General features: G+C 33.6%; 2 protein-coding genes across 4 annotated transcripts in view; one reads left to right on the plus strand and one right to left on the minus strand.

Annotated features, from left to right (window-relative positions):
• LOC125831646 (uncharacterized) overlaps nucleotides 1-21,247 on the plus strand; it is an 831,707-nt gene that overhangs the window by 809,725 nt on the left and 735 nt on the right. For all 3 annotated transcript variants that reach the window (XM_049510817.1, XM_049510819.1, XM_049510816.1), the window contains exons 2-3: nucleotides 17,793-17,965; nucleotides 19,007-19,117. In XM_049510817.1, the coding sequence (XP_049366774.1) occupies nucleotides 17,849-17,965; nucleotides 19,007-19,117 (228 nt within the window). In that variant the 5' untranslated portion in view covers nucleotides 17,793-17,848. The remainder of the gene's footprint in view (nucleotides 1-17,792; nucleotides 17,966-19,006; nucleotides 19,118-21,247) is intronic.
• Nucleotides 3,969-9,652, minus strand: LOC125831595 (putative glycerol-3-phosphate transporter 4). The gene is made up of 3 exons (XM_049510764.1): nucleotides 8,417-9,652; nucleotides 6,561-7,100; nucleotides 3,969-4,456 (listed from the first exon to the last, which is right to left on the minus strand). The coding sequence occupies exons 1-3, from the start codon at nucleotides 9,450-9,452 to the stop codon at nucleotides 4,419-4,421; spliced, it is 1,614 nt and encodes a 537-aa protein (XP_049366721.1). The 5' UTR covers nucleotides 9,453-9,652; the 3' UTR covers nucleotides 3,969-4,418.

Consider the following 21,247-nt stretch of genomic DNA (forward strand, 5'->3'; position numbering starts at 1 on the left):
AGCTATATGTCATGCATCTCTCTCCTCCCCCTCTCTCTATATGCTAGTGAAGAAGCTGCCCCGTGCTAATGCATGGATCTAAATTTAGTAAGTTTTTCAATTTCAATACCTTATGTGACAAGTTTAAGACTTAAAAATAATTGACTACACACGTTTTAAATTTAAATAAAAAATATATGAACTTTGAAATACCGAATTTGGGATGGAGTACCACAAGTTAACTAATTATTTGTTACTATTTTCTGTAGATTTACGTATAATTTACAAGTGAAATCAAATTTAGAACCCAAGTTAATGTCAAAAGTGCAAAGATGTGTATTATTTGGAGCGACAAATAATTACTTTTATATCCTTTTTATCTCCTCTCAATTTGAGTAAGAATTATCAAACGGCCTTTTAAAAAATTATATATATCATTTATTAAAGGGCCTGATATACCCATCAACTTTGTCATCTGAGTTGATATATTCCTTATTATGAAAGTGACTCATATATACCCTTATCGTTATACAAATGGTTCACATATACTCCTACCGTTACAAAAGGATCTCACATATACCCCTCATCTAACGGAACTGAAAAAATTAATTTTTTTGACTTTTAATTCTAAAAAAATTCATGTAGGGATATATTTGATCCTTCTAGCAAAGTTCAAAGTATATTTTAATCTTTTTTATACATAAATTATTTTTTGATTATTTTTATTATCATTATTTCAGTTTTTTATTCTTATTTTATTTTTTCTTTCATTCTTTAGTATAAAAAAATAATTTTTTGCGTCTATATTATAATTTAAAACTAATTTTTTGTGGCTATATTGTAATTTAGTTTTTGGATTTGTGAAAGAAATTGGGCATCTATAATAAATTTTACAAGAAAATTAGTGAAACATAAATAAATTTTATTATCAAAATAATAAAATTAGTCGTTGAAATAAAAAAGTTTAAAAAATAATGTGTGAGTATGATCAAATATACCCCTATATGGATTATTTTGTTATTTTTAAAAAATTAAATTAAAAATATATTTTTTCATTTCCGTTAGAGGAAAGGGGTATATGTGAGTCATTTATATAAGAGTAGAGTATATATGACTTATGATCCACTTTCATAACGAGGGATATATCAGGCTCTTTTCCTTATTAAAAGATTTGAAAAATTATAAACGTATGTCATAACTTATTTAATTATATGTTATATCAATTTATATCCTTGCCTACTTAGCCTACTCTTTGTTCAACCAAAGAGAAATATAGAGAACTTATATGTTGAAATATTTTCAGGAAAGATACTTACTTTTATACATCACTTGGTATTGTTTATAATGCAACCTTTTCTTTCCTTCAAAATGTCATTTCTTGAAATATTTTATGAATTGTAGGTTTTCAAGAAAATTCAACGTTGCACCCAAAAAAAAATCAAGGTAACAAATAAGCCAACTCGTTCCTGAAGATTCAAAAAGAAGAAAGTCGATATAACCAAAACAAATACTATCTCTATTCCATTTTACATGATATATTTTTCTTTTTAATTTGTTTCAACAATATTATTAATATTTTATTCATTTTTTGGTCTCTGTACTCCCCTACTTATAAATTTATTTATTTTTAAAATAATTTTAATATATTAAAAATTCTTCTCATATTTCTTAAATTTCATACTCAATCAAATTATATCACATAAATTGAAAACGAAAGAAGAATTAATTACCAATTGAGTGATGATCAAAATGAAGTGGGGCAAAGTGGGATCTACTTGAGATAAATTGTCCTGTCATTATGACACAAGTATAAGGGATAACATGGTTAATTAATTTGAGCAAAATCTTTCTTAAATTGTCATACTACATCACATAAATTGCGACGTTAAAGGACAAAGTGAAACAACAAAAATGAAAAAAACAACAATACTGTAAAACATATGAAAATGCAATAAAGAATACACACGGATAAACATTATTTATAGTCTACATGACCACAAAATGTTGAAGGTAAGGCAAATGATCATCAATTTAGAAGAGGAGTGATACACTCCCAATCAATGCCACCATAACCATGCTACTTCCATGCATAAAAGCACTTGATGGAGAAGTTATATCTCCATCAGAAGGTCCAGGAGCAGGTCCCGATACGGGGCCTGGTCCCACGGGTGCAGGGGGAGAGGCAGGCATATCAGGTGTTGGTGATATGCTAACTGATGGACCAGGGCTCATTGTTGGAGGAAATGCCACTGGTGCTGGTGGTGACATAACCGGAGGCTTGGTGATCACCGCGGGTCCGGGGGACGGGGCTACAATGCTGGAAGGTGGCATTGTGGGTGCTTGAGCAACAGTGAGGGATAGGAAGGTAAGGGAAAAGGAGAGCAATAACATGACACATGAAGGAGCCATGACTCTCTTTTACAGGAAACTCAAGAGAGGAAGTTTGTGATCTGAGGTGTTGGTTTTTGAGATATGTATATATATGTTTGAAACAAGGGTTCCATGTCCTGATTTTACTTAACAAGTCTACTCTATGACTTTTATTTGCAAAGTTATGGTTGATCACTCCTTTAATTATCTATTGTAAATGCATACAACTTATCATAAGGGAATTGAATTTGATACACACGTTTGTACATGATAACCTTGATGTACAGGCCAGTTTGTATGCACCTCGACTAATTACACAAGATACTTGTTATCTTCCAACAACAACACGTACCGGGTAATTTTGTCCACCAAAGCTAGAACAAATGAGAAGAAATAACCGAGTGCATTTATCTCTGCTGAAATTTGAACCTATTCATGATTCTCAACCCACTTCATTGATCACTAGGTCACACCCTTGGGTTATAACTGAATATGAATTACGGGTTATTCGCATAGTACCCCTATTTTGGATTGGCTTTTAATTTTTGTCCTTGAACACTTTAAGTAACCAAAAAGTGGTTGAAAAATATCACTGACGTATAAAATATTAAAATTGCAAGACAAAAATTATGATTTACCAGGCAAAATTTTTTTGCAAAGGCTAAATTCCCAAGACACAAGTTATGTACACAAGGCATCAGTTTTAGAACTCCCAAAGGTATAAGGCATGTTTTATTTCTACTGAACTTTTGCCTTTTGCCGGACAACTTCATGTACTTGTCTTGCGAATTAGATACTATACAATTTATGTTGGAACTTTTGTCTTGTGAAATTAAATCACAGTCAAGGATACTTTTGCCCATAAACTTTCATCAAATGAAAAGTAGGGACAAAAAATAAAGGCCATCCTAAAATAGGGGCAATCCGTGCAAGAACTTGAAATTGAACCCGACGTGAATCAAATTAAAAAAACAAGTTGACCAACACAAATATTCTTCAAAAATATTTCCTCAAAAAACAATTGACATACAACTTCTCTCCAAACAAAACTTTTCTCACAAATATCTGTGGGGTTTGAATGTGTCTTTGCATTTCAGTCAATTGATTATTTGGCCCATAAATTTTCATTAAATGAGAAGGCAGGACACTCATCGAATATGTCATAATTTTATCAACGATAGAATCAATAATAGAACATCATCTTTTTTTCGTGCTTGCACGTATTTTGAAATTGAAAGAGTACTGAAAAGGACACAGAGTGCCCGACCTCTTAAAACCCCCTCATATTTTTTGCCAAATAGGTCAAAGCTAAGTGCTAAATGACCAGCACACTACCTTAATTCATGAGACTTAGATTGAGATTATTTGCAGCAGAACTAACTAGGACCAAGTTGTAACAACATTTACAGGAATTTGTTACAGAAAATGTGGTTCTTGATTCTGGAGAAAGAGAGCTTTAGTAGACTACAGAGGCGTTAGGTCCAGAGAGACTTGATCATCAATTTTCGTAAAAACAATACAAATAACCAGTTCAATTAATGTAGTGTTAATCACGACAGACGTTTAAGAAGAAACAAAAGGTGGTTTACACAAATTTTATTATGAGTAAGACTTGTGCAGCGAAAACTTTAATAGACAGATAATACGGAACAAGTGGACTAATAAACAAAGGATATTCATCGGATGTGATGTGCTACTAAATCTAACAATCTAGCTTCACTTTATTCTATCTACAACTCTGCTTCATGGGATAAGAAGAAAGGTAATATCAGCAGCAGCATAACTACCAGACACGTCTCGTTAAACCTTAAATATATCTCAGATAAAAAGCAGTGATTTTCACAAGAGAAAAACCTCATAAGAGAAGCACCTTTGTTCATTTAGACATGTACCAAGAAACCATGTTCAAGGCATTAGTGGCGATTTTGATGACAAAGTGGCTTGTTGAGTCCCGCTGATTCCATTGGCTTTTTCATACCTAAGATTTTGCTTCTGTTTTCACGGAGAGGCAGTACTTGTATCTGCCATCATTTCTTTATGTTTCTTGAGAAAACATGCACAACAAATCCTCATCTTCGGTCTCCTAGAAGGGGTTGAGATGCAGAATCTGTAAAATGAAGCAACTTTCTTAGATGACAAGGGTTCATAATTTTGAAAATTACAAGCCAAACTTACATTGAGGAACAGAGTGAACAAGCTAGACACAGTATCTTCTAAAAGGGAAACTAATATTTTGAAATAGTAAACTCTTTACATGAATAAATCAACGGCTCACAAAATAATATCTGAGGATATATCAGAAAATTTCATATGCGCCAGCTTACTAAACTTACAAAATTTTCTGGAGATCGCAACACCTGTGCGTGGGGGGGGGGGGGGGGGGTTTAAAGTTGTTTCAACTACAAATTTTATCACAAAAAGATGAAGAACAGCGGTTAAACCCTGTTGCTGTCAGTTCATCCATCTTCTCCAACATCAATATAGAACTAAAAGCAAGAAAGTCCAGAGTAAGATGCATTCTTTAGATGCAGTATGATATTTTGCAGGTTTAAATCTCCTAAAGAGTTCTAAAACAAGTCATAAAACAAATGGAGGTAAAGTGGGGATTGAAACATGTCTATGGGTGCTTTATAGGAGCTTCAAACTACAAATATGTACAGAAACAGACGACAGTAAGTGGTAATGTATGAGAAGCAAAATGATATGCAGATAGGATTCATTATTTGAAATAACTTTTTCATAGTCGTCATATAGATAACCTCTCTACCTTTCACAAAGTAAGGGTAAGGCTGTGTATACACCACCCTCCCTAGACACCACTTGATATGTTGTTGCTGTTCTTGTTTATAGTTTTCATTAATATTACATAATGATGAAGCACCCCAAAAATATTTCTGTAATCAGATTTTCAGAACACAAAAAGAAAGATGACAAAGCTACTCTAATATATCTGTAATTACTGCACAAGCAAGGAGAGACATAGATCAGTATTCTCCGAGTCCTAATATTTTTCCATGCATTGGTATTGCATATAGCACATTCTATACATTAATTGCTCCATTTTTCATTTTGGGGGTGGGTGGATGGGGTTAAGATACAATTTGCATAAGTTTCTAACTCCTATTGAAAATAGATTCTGGGCAATGAACAAAAATAACAACAAAGAAACAAAATCTTTTGCTGAAGTAAGATCATCCACTCGCATCAACCAGATTCTGATGCTCTTGACTGCGCAAGTATAGTATGCATTTTAATTAAATCTTGGAGATATATCAAGTACACAACAAAAAGATATTGCTATTTTCTTTTCCTTGGGTGCATCCATGATACAGATGGAGGATATTGTTTGATGCAAGATATTTTGCATAGCCCACTCAAAAAGATTATATAATAATCATAAACACCAGTATATAAAACTGAGACTAAACTACTACTCTGCATCATGGTGTTGTTTAAATTTCCATTCTTCACTGCAAAGGCTATAGCATAGTGCTGATCCAAATACACCAAACTTGCACAGAGATCTAAAGCATGATTACGGCCTAATAAATTTGATAACTATTTCCAAACTCCAATAAATTTTATCATTTACTCCAGTAGTCTATAAGCTAAGACCATGAATACTTGGGAACATGAAATTTTCTTATACAGGATACAGCTATAATATCTTGACTATAACTTTTATCATACAGAATATTTTGACTTCTCTTTTACCCTAATCAAAAGTACTATCTATCTGCTTCCCGTTTACTGGACAACAATAAAGCACTGTTCCAGATAAATTATTGACCAGGCTTAAACAGGACATGAAGCAATAGTCATTTGTTTTGTTTCTTGGTATAAAGGTGTTGGTAAGACATCTAGACAAAATACTTTTTCCCCAAAAGCCCAAAGAAAATTTTAAAACGAAGGGGAGCAAAGTGCACCATGTATCTTTTCAATGTATTGAGTGAGCTAGATTAAAAAGGAAAATGTTTCTAATTCATTTCATCCTACTGCTCTAATTCTAATGTTTTTAGCAAATGCTATGCATATGCTCTGACACATCAACAAATTATGTATTTGTACTGGACTTTGCAAAGAGCAAGAAGAAATGAAGTAAGAAAATCTTACCTTTCCCAGAAAAAAAAGAGAGAAATGAAATAAGGATGAAGACACGGTTGAGTAAATACAAAATGAAAAACAGACACACAAATGGAGATATATCTTACCTTCGCTATTGTGTTGCTCACAGGCTAGGCGCTTAGAGAACTTCTCACTAAGTTCAGAAAGAACCAAACGAGATAGAAGAAGACCAGCACTAAGTGCACCAACAACAAGCATTATAAAAACTGCATCCCATCCTTTTGATGAAAGAAAACCCGTCAAAAGAGGACCTAAAGCAGCACCCATAGATCCAGTACCATCAATTATGGCAGTAACTGTTGCAAGTGCTCGTGAATCTCCTTTCAAAGAGCTGTGAGTACCCAAATCTGCTGACACTGCAGTTGTTATAAGTGCATAAGGCCCATTAACAAACAAGCCAGCAATCATCATGAGCAAAATGTTCATGAGCCTTGATGTGCCTCCATATTTGCGATACAGAAGCATAGAAGGAATCGCTGCATACATGAAGCTGGCTGCTGTAGTAGCACGAGCATCAAGCTTGTCAGACAAATGTCCAGCTAGAATTCCACCAACTATACCTCCAACATCAAACAGAGCAGAGAGATTCCCAGCAGATTTCACTGAAACATACTCTCCCCCTATAGCTGCAAAGAGATAATCAAGAACCAAGATGAGCAACGTGACCATGGCGTCACTTTGAAATTTACAAAAAAAAAAAGGGAAGAATTCTGACAATGAATCTTCAAAGTAGAATGAACATTGATACTAGTAACAAAAAATAACAATAATATATATATAAAATAAAAAATTATTCTACGTATTTCAAAGTTCTTCAGGTACATTTAATATATTCACTACTTCTAAAAGTTAAGGGGAACAGTTGCAACAAATGGAGAACCGTTACTTTGTAGTTAGCACCTGAGAAACATTTAACATCAAGCAAGTATATAACCAACAAACATGTCTAACAAGCTTCTATCAAGAAGTGAATTATGAAGTTGAACTAGAAATACTACTTTTCCAGTGATACTCCAGGGAACTTAAAGAAACCTAGCTCTGAAATTACTTGTAAGAATGCAGTTTGCTCAAGCACAGCCTTCCGAAATTATAAGACATTCACCTTGTCTTACTTAAACTAATGAACCCTCAAACTAACATCTGCATAATTGGAAGTTTAAACAGATTCAGATAGCGCCTTCTAATAATTTTTAAACGTGTATTAGTTTGGTACTTTCCTGTTTCTCACTTAAGGTGGTCTGTTTAGAAGCCATTGTGCACTAGAATGTAGTAGAGTAGTTTGCTACCAAATAGAAAAACAGAATCACTAGCCCGATTTGCCATTAGAAGCAGAGACTACAGTGCAACTCCAACACCGTATCAGCTACATGCTCCTGAATCAGACTGAACGTGTATTTACCACTCAGGAAGAGTCAGAGTTAGCAGCAACAACTACTACATTTAGAGATTTAATAGAAATGCAGATTTGAACACTTTTTTTTTTAAACTTCTTTCCTGTTTATACAAACAAAAATTATTACAGATGAACCTGCAAATGGAAAAAGTACTCCCTCCGTCCATTTTTACTTCCTCTACTATAAATAGATGTCCATTTTTACTTGTTTAGTTTGAAAAACCAAGGGATATTTTATCACTTAGTTCCTAACTACCCTTATTATTAACTAGTCATTTCCCAAAACATTGAATCTATTATATTCAAAGGGTGATTTAATAAACTTATCATTTTATTGTTACTTCTTAAGGGGTGTGGCAACTGAAACATGGACAAGTAAAAATGGATGGAGGGAGTAACAGTCATGAAAACTAACTCCAAACCTAGGTAACACCATTTTGGATAGTCTCTCCAATCTGTGGGTTTCTAGCACAGCTTTAATGTGCCAGAAGCATATCACACACAAAGCACCAAGTACAGCAAACGATTCATATATGTAAGCAGCTATACCTGTTTGACTAAGGTAAAATGGCAACCAGTACAAAAATGTGTATGCCACCAACTTTGAGAAGAAAAGGCACAGTGCAAATGGAATCACTCCTGGTATGAGACAAGCATCACAAAGACCAACACTTGTCCTATTCGAACCAACCCGAGGGACATTAAACTGTGCATTTACAGCCACATTTTCTTTCACTGTCTGAGCTTCTTCATCGTTAATCTTGGATGAATCCTCAACATATGGCTGATTAGGACAAGGAAACCCAACATCTTCTGGATATGCAGGCAATAACAAGTACACCATTATCCCCGCTAAAAATATAAATGCTCCTGGAACAATAAAAGACCAACCCCATCCATATTCCAAAACAGCAGCAGCCATAAGAGATCCACTAATATTCCCAACAGAGGTATGAGCATTCCAAATACCCATAATCAATCCCCTTTTGCTTTTACCAAACCAATTTCCAATAACAGCAACAACAGAAGGCCACCCAGTAGCCTGAAACAACCCAGCAACCATTTGCATAACCAAGTAAAACCAAAAAGCATGTATATTCCAAAAATAACCCATACCAAATAACCCTACAAAAATGCCACTTCCAATCATCCCAGTTGCTAAAAACAGCCTTAAATCCAATGAATCCCCTAAATGTCCAGCTACATACATTCCCATCGAATAACACGCTAGAAACGCAACATCAATTTCCCCCAATTTCGACGTTCCATCCTCTCCATTAAATGGTTCCCAACCTTTCTTTTTTGATTTACCTAAATCAATAGAGCCCAAAAATTCCCTCTTTACGAAAAGCGGACCAATAGGCCATGGATTTGTAACCGTTTCGTTTAGAAATGGGTGTGGATGTAAAACACTCTTCACAATACTACTAGGTTTTCTCGAAGCATGGTAAGATGTATAAGCTATGAATGTGATCAACATAACTACATATTTATACGTTTTAAAACTCCAATCTTTCCTTCTAATGCTTCTAATTAGCAAAATCCCAGGTGGGTTTGCATTCATTGATTCATTATTCTCTGCCATTCTCAAAAAAAAAACTAGAATAAAAAAAAAATCAATGCAAATTTCTAATTTTCTGGACTGATATTTTTTTTTTTTTTTTTTTTTTTTTGCAGAAAGAAAGATCTGGAAGTGATATTTGGAAATTTACTGAAACGGGTTCAGATTGGGGAGTTCACCCATAATTCCTCCAATTGTGTGAGAGAGAGCTTTGATAGAGAAAATGGAGGGTGGCCGGAGAGAGAGTGATGACGTGAAGGAAGGAAATAGTTACGTGTCCGTCTTACAAGGATTTGAAATTCTGGCCAGGCGCCACGCCAAACAGTTAGGGGAACCGAAACAAGGTCTTAGTATCCGTATCCGCTTTGAAGCTCAATTATATATTTTCTTCATTTTTTTTTTTAGTTCACTTAAAAAAGATTGATTTTTTTTTTTTGGTAACATTTTAATTTTAACTTTTCACGTGACATATTTAACATCACAAGATTAAATGATAATTTTGTACATTCTACATAACTTAAATTTAGGATTATAAGATTTAAAAGTCTTCTTTATTTTCTGATACTTCGTGTCAAGTCAAACTAGATCATTCTTTATGAAACGGAAAGAGTATGTCTTTTTATTTTTTTAAATGTGTACAAGATATTTAAATTTATATAAAATCGAGCAAGTGACATTTTTTATATTTTATATGGTATCCTATATATATTATATCATATAAAACATATATATCTATTTATGTAATAACTATTCTAATTCGTGCTAGATATGATCCAATCAGGAATAACATTTCGTACGAAGAATTTTTGGCTCGAAATAACCTCTATACCTATCCTTTTTTACGTAACACTAGATTGTTAACTAAAATAATTTTTAATCATGTTTTGAAAATTTATACTATTATTAATATTGCTAATAAAGATAATATTAAAAAAAGTTTCTCTTAATTTTTTATACTTAAAATAAGTTTCTCCTACGTCTTCATTAGCATGGCACGTCCTAGAGAAGATTAAGGCGGCGGTGTTTGGATGTATGTGTGCTTTTAAGGTTCCAAGAATGAATTATTGATAGAATGTTGTGGTTTTCTATAAGTTTGTTGGCGAAATTGTCTGATAAAATCTCGTACTGATATGTGTTTGTATTATGGACCCTTCTACTTATTTTTTTGTTATCTTGAATCTCTGAATTCATTCAAACCCAACATTTTAAACACATTTTTTTGATGTGATATGATGTGTGTTGCATAAATTCGTACACGTTGGCAAAAAAAAAAACGTTTTAATCCACATATGAATATTATATTTCACGTAGCCTATGACTCATATGAAGTAAGAATAGTCGTCATTCCAAAGGCGATTCCAAAACCATCGTGATTTTTCCCCTCTCCCCTTCTCCTCTCCGCGATTTCTCTGTGATTTTGCTCAGTTGAAGCTTAGTTGAAGCTCAGTTCCACTACATTTTTCATTGTAAGTTCTTGTCTTTTGCATTAGTTCTGATTTTTTTTTTCATTTTCTTCGTGCATATCTATTTGATTTTAGGGTCATTGTCATTCGATTTTCTGAAATATTTTGGGGATTTTACTTTGGTTTGTGTCTAATGTCAGTGTATTATGCTTTCGTAGTGGATGTATGACTTCAAGTGACTTCAATGGCATATTTCGTGAATTCGAGTAGATTCTAGGGTTTATTCGTAAAATCTCAATTTCGACTAAAATTAATGTTTTATTTCTGGTCAATTGTCTTGGATATTGATAGTGTTAGTGATAGTGGTCCATTGTTATATCAATTACAACAATTCATTAGTGGTCCATTGTTACATAAGATTCTTGACACCTTGTTTTCTTAAAAAAAAATAGGGCTTTTTATCTTACAGTCTTGGTAAGTTAATGGTTTAACAATAGTTGTTTTTCTTTTAACTTTACAGGCATCGTAAGTTAATGGCTTTAACTATAGTGACACTTCAATTTCACTATGGAGGTTGTTTTGTATCTGATCCTACTTTAAGGTATGCCAATGGAATCACTAGTCTTGAAAAGATTAATATAAATGTAGATGGGTTGCATATTATGTTGTTTCATAAAATAACACTGGAATTGGGTGTTGAAAATGTTGAGACATTTGGATGTAGAATCAACAAGAAGGGTATTTTTTACATGTTAAATATTGATTCTGATGTTTTAAACTTTTTTAATGGTTTGAAGGGTGCTGATTTTGTTGGTGTATATGTTGTACATCCCATTAATATACCTTTAGTTGTTGAGGAGATACTTGTATTGCCTAGCACTAATGCTGATGTGTCCTCCTCTCCACAAAGACATAATGCTAATGTGTCCTCCTCTCCACAAAAAAGATAATGCCGATGTGTCATCCTCCCCACACAAAAAGATAATGTTGATGTGTCCTCCTCCCTACACAAAAACTGGGCTGATCTGTCATCCTCCCCACAAATAGATAGGGTTGATGTGTCTTTATCTCAACCATTTGATGAAAATAAAAATAGACATTTAAATCAAAATCAGTCCCCTATAGTTGAAGAGCAGTCCCCTTTAGTTGAAGAACAAGCCCCTGGAGTTGAAGAACATTCTGCTTTTGATTCACTCTATGATGTTGATGAAAATATTGATGATTGGAGTGATTTGGATAAGGAGTTGCTTCAAGCTAGGCAATCTAACATTCAAGAACAAGTTAAAGAGAAGGCTGATAGAGTAAATCTAGATGAGATACCATCTGATCCTGTAGGTATAGATGCTGATTTTGAAGACATTTATAAGGAGAAGAGGGGGGATTTGAAGGCAATTTGGGTGGTGATGACCCTTATTTTGATAGCTCAGATCTTGATAGTGACATTAGTGAAGATGAAGGGGATCCTGTTGAGAATGATGAAGTGATAGATCCAGCACCTAGGAAGGAAAGTACAAAGATCTACTTTGATCCAACTACTAAAAAGGTTTTATTTCAATTGTATATAATTTTTTGAATCATATTGAGTTCAGGGAGGCACTGCAAACTTACTCTATTAAGAAGGGTGTCAATATTAAGTTGAAACCTAATGAGAAGGAAAATATAAGGGCAAAATGTAAGAAAAAGGGTTGTCCTTGGCATATTCTTGGAAGTATTGATGGTAACACTGAAAATTTCAGTGTTAAAACCTATTTTCCTGTCCACAAGTGTTTTAAAGAACAAGAAACAAATTGTGTACCCCCATTTGAATTAGTAAACATTACAAGGAAATGATTATGAGTGAGCCTACCATCAGACTACATCAGATTCAGTTTTTGATACAAAAGCAATATGATTTGTATGTTAATAAGACAAGTTGTAGAAAGACAAAACTGAGAGTTATGAATGAACATTTGGGAGATTTCAGAGAGGAGCTTGCTAGATTGTATGATTATGTTGAGGAATTAATGACCACAAATCCTGGAACTACTGTATCTATTAGGACATCCAAGAACACAATTTCAAAAAAATAGGTGTTTATGAGCATCTATATTTGTCTTGATTCTTTAAAAAGTGGATGAAAATAAAGGTGTAGAAGGATTATTGGTTTAGATGGTGCATTTCTCAAAAGTGTATATAAAGGTGAACTGTTATCTTGCATTTCCAAAGATGGAAATAATCAGATGTACCCTATAACATGGAAAGTAGTTGATAAAGAAACCAAGGACACATGGTCTTGATTTCTCAAGTGCATCAAACATGATTTGGAGCTTACAGAAGGTAAAAGACTAACAGTGATGTCTGATATGTAGAAGGTATTACTATATTATTTGTTAAATTTATTTTTTAATTTGTGGAGTAATTGATATTTAACATTGTTATATGTCAAATGTTCTTTGTTTGACAGGATCTTCATCTTACACTTATTGAATTATTGTCAAATGCTGAAATTAGATGGTGTGCCATATATGAAAAAACTGGAAAAAATAATGGATGGGTGAAGAAAGGAGAAGAAAATTCTGGCAGATTACCAGGGCATCATTTGAGGTACTTTTACAAGTAAAACGTGATGACATGAGTGAGTTAAAAGAAGGCATTGTAGAAGCTTTGTTAAAGTATAACAAAGAAGCATGGTGTAAGGCATTTTTTAAAGAACATAGCAAGTGTGATATGGTTGAGAACAACACGTGTGAGACTTTCAACGGTTGGATTTTAAGTGGTAGGTTCAAATCAATAATCACTATGCTAGAGAAAATAAGAGTCAAAATTAAGGAAATAATGAATCAAATGAGAAAAATTTTAGAAAAATGGATTACTGATGTATCACCAACGGCTATGGATATTCTTAGAAAAAATGCTGAAATTGCAGATATTGTGAGGTAAAGTTTAATGGTGATCTTGGCTTTGAGATTCATGATCCACCATATAAACATGTTGTTGACCTAAAAATGAAGGTGTGTAGTTGTAGGTCATGGCAACTAAAGGAAATTTCTTGTGGCCATGCATTTACATCAATTTATTATAAGTATTGGGTTGTTGAGTCATTTGTTAATCACTGGTATAAGAAGGAAACATACATGAAAACATATAATAGATTTATTCAACCTTTAACAAACATGAAGATGTGGCCAAAAAAGTACAAGACCAACCATTGAACCATCTGAAATTACTGCCATGCCAGGAAGACCAGGAAAAACCAGGAGAAAAGATAGTGATGAGCCTGTTAAGAAGAAGTTTGAAAAAGCTACAAGGAAGGGAAGAAAAATGAAGTGTTTTGTGTGTAAGACTTTTGGACATAACAAGAAAGGATGTCCAACTCTGGTAAGTTGTGCTTTAATGTCTCTATGTTACTGAATTTTACTTTTGTTATACTTTTGACTTTAATATATGTTTGTAGAAAAATGTTGGAACTTCAACTGTTGGAATAAGTGCTGCAACTGTTGAAACAAATACTGCAACTTCAGATTTTACAAATGCTGCAATTGGAAGCCAATCCAGTGTAAATGCAGGTTCAAATGCATGTCCAAGTGCTAGAAGGCCTACAAATGCTTTATCAAATGGTGTGAGGCCTGCAACTGCCTTAACATTTGGTGGAAAGCCTATCAGTGCTATATCAGGTGATGTGAGGCCCGCAACTACCTCAACATTTTGTGGAAAGCCTACAACAACTCCATTAAGTACTCAACAATCAACTTTTAGTGCAGCTGGCAAAAAAAAAAGATTAGCACAACTTTGAGAGGTGGTGCAACTCTTGGATATAAGAGATCAAGATAAAAAAAAAAGCAAAGACAACTGGTTATAATATCTTATTTAGATCAGGTGACAGTGTAACTGTGAGGGTATGCATTTTATCATTTAAACACATTTAATTGTGTTAATTGATATTAGTTCATCTTTACGTTAAGATTTTTGTTGTTCTCTTAGTCTGGAAATACTGATAGGGTGTTACATAATGCTACATTATCAAGTTCAACTCCTACCAATATTGATCTTGGTTACAAACCCAATAGACTAAGGTGGAAGGGAAGAGCTGCAGTTACTCAAAGACAACTACGAGAGGAGAGTTACAGAAGCACTCAAGGCACAACAGACACTCATGCCACGCCAAGAACTCAAGGCACACATAGATTTCACTTTGTTTAGCTTAATGGCTTGATCCCAACTAACTTTATTTTGATTAATGACTTGATCCCAACTGTTTTGGTTCTGTTATTAGGAAGACTTTGTTTTTCTGTATGAATTTGTGTTTGAATGAAGTTGCTATTCATATTTCTAAAGCAAATGCAGTCAACTATTCAGGCCAATGTCTTTGTTATTCAATTTCATTATCAAATAACAGCTTGTACAAATCAATATATCTTAAAAATAACAGCTAGAAACCAAATAACAACAATCACAATAACAAGGATATCAATACTAGTGTTTGATCCTTGTCTTCTATGTCTTGCTTATCTTCCTTGCCCTGAACTCGTTGATTGATTCTTGATGTTGTATTGTTCTTGACATGTTGAATCATTTGCATCAGCCCATCGAAAAAATCTACACCCATTATCAGATGAATATTTTTGGCAACCCCAAAACATTCTTCCAGGATTAGTTGGTGTTCTTGATGTCTTTAGTTCAACATATGTTCCATAGTAGCAACATCGAACCGTCATCGTGAAGACCAACAAAATCAAACCAACAAAATACAATAGAATCACACACAAAAAAAAAAGATGAGTAAATTGAAGGAAAAAATAAAAGAGAAAAAAAATTGAAGAGGCAATATCGACAAAAAGAGGATAAAAAAAGTTCAAATTTGTCCAACAATAGTGTTGAGTGAAAATAAGGAAGAAGAGATTGTCTTTAAAGGTCAAAATATGACTGTTATTGCCTTTTGAAGGTGTCTCATGCTCTTGTTTTGTGCGTTTCACATGCTCCTTGTAGATTCTTTCCACATAGGATGCCACATCAAAAAATGTGTTTAAAATGTTGGGTTTGGATGGGTTCAGGTGTCCAGATGACAAAAGGATAAGTATAAGGGTCCAGAATACAAACAAATACATGTATAAGGGTCTACCAGACCATTTCGCCTAAGTTTGTTTGTTATTTCAAAGAGATATTTATGCAGCTTTTACAGTAGGGTTAGGATACTCCACTCCCTCTATCCAATAATAATTCTTCACTATGGTCTTGCATATTTTTAAGAAATAATAAATAATAAGAATAATATTATTATTTTATCTTTTCACTTCATTAAATTTTAATATTTTAAAAAATATTTTAGATGATAAAGTATTTAATAACAAAGGTAAAATAGACAAGACAAAAAGTAAATTATCCTGGACAAGTATTATTGGACAACAATTTTTAGTACAATGAATAACTATGATGAGGGAGTATTATTTAATACATATAACATAGTACTTCTTCTATCCATTTTTACTTGTTTACTATATTTTCTTTAGTCTTCATTCTTTAAATATATTAAATTGAATACTTTGAGAAATGTATTAGATACTCCCTCTATTTCACTTTAAGGATATATTTGCCCCTTTCGTCTATTAATCAACTAATTATAAATTAAGATAATCTTTGTACCAATCATGGAATGACCAGTTCATATGTGAGTATAACTTGTTTTGGCAAAATTTTTGGGAGAGCAAAACTGCAAAAGTACCTATTTTTAATGTGAAGTGTTTGACCAGATTCTTGAAGGAAAATAACTATTCCGATGAATAACAAGATTTAATATTTTCAATAATTAAAAAAGTAAGTTAGAATCAATTTTTAAAAGATTTTAACAAATTAAAGGAGCATTTGGGCATGATTTCAAATCATCATTTGAAACAGTAGTTTAAATTTGAAAAGTTGTTTAAACATGTATTCAATTTCTTAAGTTGTACCTATTTATTTTCATAAACATAAAAATACTACAATTTATGAAACTATTAAAAAAAATTCAATTCTCGTACAATATCAAAAGAGCAAATCATAAATAAGGTATAAAAATATCTAAGATACTACGTTAATAAATCATATAATTCTATTTTTAATAAATAAATATTTTTGATTACAAATTATTTTGTTATTCTTTAATAAAAATTTCCACACGATATACATAATTTATGTCCTTGATGATTATACAAATCAAAATTTTATCACGATTGCACTTTTAAAGAGACACGAAAGCGAAAGCCATGAGATTGCTTTTGTTACTTAATTTTAGTTATTTTTAATTATAAAATATAAATTTATATGTCAAGATTTACATTAATAAAATCACAATTTGAAACCCAATTTCTTAATAGTTTGACATTGAAATTGAACCTGAAATTTTAGGTAAATTTCATATACAGACGTTTGATTTCAAATCAAAACTTGAAATTAAACTCTTAAAATTTCTATTCAAACACCTATTAATTATTGCCCAAAAATATTTTTTAAACTAATTAATCAAAAGCAAATTATTTTATTATAAGAAACAGTTAAAAAATTTTAAAATATATTTCAAAATAAATTTCAAAAGTTTGACCAACGAAAATAGCATTAAACTGCATATGCTCAATTTGGACTACCTTACCAACGTGGGGCTGTGGTGCAGTGATAGTACTGCTTCACGTTGACCAAAGGTTTCAGGTTTGAATCTTAGATATGAAAAAAAATCTTGTTTGGAGCTTCATCCTGTGCGATCAAAATTTAATTGGAGCTCCAATGTGGACTCGAAACACCGAGGGGGCAAACCAAAAAAAAAACAACAAAAAAATGTGGAATATGTTAAACATATTTGGTTTTTATTTTATTTTATTTTATAATATTCCCACGTTACTGATAAAAAAAAATGAATTTTCACCAAATACATAGAGAATACAGGGGGGCAATTTCTTCAGCTTCAGTTTCAGCTTGACGATGAATCGTGTTCTTCAAAGGTGAAATAAGAAAGCTGCTGATCATTTCACGTTTCCAGTGATTTTGGGAATTGAAGCTTGATTACCTAAGATGAAGAAGCTTATAGAATTTGGGAAGAAAGCAATGTTCTATATTAGGGTTCTTTCAGGCTACGAAGAGCGTAGAATCCGATCTTATCGATTGCAGATGCAACAACGTCTTCAACAGGTCATTCAATCAATTTTCATTTCACTTTCTTAATTGTTAAATCTGATTCTATGAATAAAGCGGATTTAGATATTAAAGGAACTTAATTAATTTGAGATCGAGGTGTAGTTAACTATTTGCTGTATTTTGTTTGAGCTAACAGCATTTTCTTATTAATCCAAAATGTAGTCGATTGGGACTGTTGAGTTGGATTAGAAAACAAAACGAAATTTGGAAGGCCTCTGCTATTTGTTGCATAATATGGTTAATTAACGTCTAGGATGTGATTTTGCCTGTAGTAATAAGTTGTCAACACAGACTAGCTTTGTTTGATGTGATATATCCAACTCAAATCATCAATGGAACCATGGTATGGTTTTCGATTCATTTCTGCGTTGTACTTAGAGTGTGTAGTGGACAGTGCATCTATTTGTATTCATATGCAAATTGAATGTTTTGGCATCTAAATAGCTAGTGAACATACTTTCGACTTCTGCGTTGTGGAGAGAAATGTTGGGGCGAATAATGTGTTGTAGCATTCCAGATAGCAAAAAGTTTATGCAAATTTCTGTTAGGTTGGGTTACAGCTTCACAATCTTCGTTTTCCATTAAGCATCTAGGTTCTTTTAATGAGGGGTCTCTTCCAAATTCTGCGTGAAAGCAGTTTTCTAGAGAGACGATCTGCTGGTTATTGAAATGTCAAAGAATTTGATAAACCTTGAGTGAACTCATATATGCAAACACAGTCCAAAATATAGAAGAATTGCTGTTGATGCTTGTGGCTATAAACTGGTTTGACCCTTCATGATACCTTGGGTTTGGATTCTCTTTGCTAACACTCTGTACTTCTCCCTCCCTGCTAATATAAGATAACTGTCCATGTGCACGTAGCATGGAACTTAGATGATTTCTTGGGTATACAATTAGTAAAGAGAGACCCCGAAGAAAGTTAACAGATCAAAAGTGTAAAAGTGTTGGTGGTAGATTTTTATTTAGTTGTTTTCTTCGGTTCGACACTCTTATTATTTTGTCTCTCTCTCTTCGTATGTAATGTCTGAACAGGCGGAGGAGAGGAAGGTAGCAATAAGGAAGCTTCCTGAACAAATGATTTTGTCAGAAGTTAGGCGCATGGTGGAAGAGATGCAAGCTTTGAATAAGAAGCTAGAGGAAACTGTGAGTTCACAATTTTCTTGAATTTTACCTGTGGTTTACTTTCTTGCACTTAAGACTTCTGTTTTGTTCGTGTTTAATTCAGAAGCATGCTGATGGATTAGCTTGGTGGCCCTAATTTAATTATTTAATATTGTTCTGCTTTCCTGGGTATTGCTGTGTATTATTTGCAAAAGAGGTAGTGTTAGGTCATTCTTGAAGTCTCGAAGACAATTTCGGGTCTATTCCACAATACTATAAAGGGCATTCCAAGTGAGCACTGGGCATAGTTTCCTGCATCCATGCTTACTGTATCTTAATATGCATTTGTTTTTAGAGTGTTCTCGGAAAACAAGCTTAATGCATCTTGAAAACTAGCTAGAGCATAGCATTTGCTGCTGAGAAGATCCGACTTATGTACTCACAATCACCCTCCGTTATCTCATCGGAAGGCTCTGAGGCCTTGTTTTGTCTGTGCTCCAAGATACTAGTCATGAGCTGCCAATAGGCATTCAGTTAGTTTGAAGACGTAAAAGATATGGAGCCTCGGGAGGAATGTCTTTTGTCATGGGTCCTTAAAAATTAGAGACAGATTTGAGCAAGAAATAGTGCTTTGTAAGGTGCTCAAAAATTAGTTTTTTGGAATTGGTAGTTGGTGTAACAATTAGGAACTTATTGAGGAAAAAGAATTTAGTGGAAAAACTATTCTAAAAATTGAAAGAACATTAGCACTGAAGGGTGTGGACTAGTGGTCAATAAAGTAGGATGAAAATCATGGAATATCAAGGTTCAGATCCCAGCTCGGTAAATAAAAGGATGGTGATATCTTCTCATCTACCTAAGCCTTTGGTGGGCTTAGTTATTCGGTACTTGTAGTAGCAGATACCCGATGAAATAAGTCAAGGTGGGTTGCAAGCTGGTCTGGATACCGCCATTATCACAAAAAGGGGACAGAAACATGTGAAAGAATCTTACATAATAAATTATGTAACACTGCTTCCATATCTTTTGGTCTTCAGTGTAGCCAACTTCCAACAAATGAATCCCTTTTCTTATCTTTCACTCCTCCAGATGTTACTCTTTTCAGAGAGTCTAGATTTCTTGTATCCCTTTCCTCCTGGCACAGACAGAAGCAGCTTGATGAATTTCACAAAATAGACGTTCTACTTTCAGAGCACAAAGTGGGTTTCAAAACATTGTTTCTAGGACCACAGAACTCCATTTTTAAAGGCTAAACTTATAACCCCAGCTCTAGAGGAGAACATAGAAGAAAGTGGAATGCAATTGAATAAGCCAACTGGCGGAGGCACTAACCAGTTTTTTCTTGGCTTAAGCTTAATTTGGCTCAATTTCAGGTGTGAACCTAGACTAACCTGTGGCTTTTGGCCACATTAAATTTTTTTACCTAGTTTCTGAGAACTCTTGGGTCTAGAGAGAATATACCATTCCACTTTTGCACATCATATAACCTGACTTACCCCTACCTCCCCTCCTCAAAAAAAAGAAAAAAAGAAGGGAATTCGTAGATAACCTAATATTGAGCTTGCATCATTCAAACCTTGGATTTTGAATGAAAACCTGATATGTTTGTCCCAAATTTTGATTTTTAATGGCTGAAAATCCTGATTTAGAGGGAAGCCTCTTCCCGGATGTATTCATTTGAATGAATTGTTATTTTTGAGTATATTGAATTTGAGAAAGTGTTGGTAGTTGGCACTCCTTTCAAGCCAAGCATCTTGAACCAAGTTGATCGATGTCCTTGATAGGTCTAAGCTGCTTTTTACTCAATTGTACTGTTAAACCTTCAAGCCTTCATTATTGATTTCTTGCTTATACTATTTGGCTGTCTCTGGTAATTGTTACGCTTGGACTTTACCACGTGCTGCTTCATCAATGTCACCATTTATCTTCAACTTGCTACTCCAGTGACTTCCTCTGGCTTTGTTTGACCTTTAATTTGATGATTTACATATTTTGATTTTCCATTGTGCCCAACAGTGTTCTTGTTTACTCTGTGTTTCTCTCCGTACATTTTTTTAGAAGCTGGCTTTACATAATTTTAACATCTCTTCGTTCACTTAATTGTATTGTGACGTCAAGGTATCAGGAACTTAATACGTAGTAGGGTACTAGAGTTGCCTTTAGAGTCCACTT

The sequence above is a fragment of the Solanum verrucosum genome, unplaced genomic scaffold (assembly GCF_900185275.1).
Source record: "Solanum verrucosum unplaced genomic scaffold, falcon-dt-bn FXZP01000049.1, whole genome shotgun sequence".
Lineage (NCBI taxonomy): Eukaryota > Viridiplantae > Streptophyta > Magnoliopsida > Solanales > Solanaceae > Solanum > Solanum verrucosum.

What these genes read in the sequence shown, in the direction of transcription:
- LOC125831595 (XM_049510764.1), bottom strand. Translation starts at nt 9,452, where the DNA reads ATGGCAGAGAATAATGAATCAATGAATGCAAACCCACCTGGGATTTTG. An exon ending in ATTTTACCTTAGTCAAACAG is followed by an intron (nt 7,101 to 8,416) that starts GTATAGCTGCTT and finishes ATCTCTTTGCAG; the next exon opens with CTATAGGGGGAGAGTATGTT. An exon ending in TGAGCAACACAATAGCGAAG is followed by an intron (nt 4,457 to 6,560) that starts GTAAGATATATC and finishes TTCATTTTACAG; the next exon opens with ATTCTGCATCTCAACCCCTT.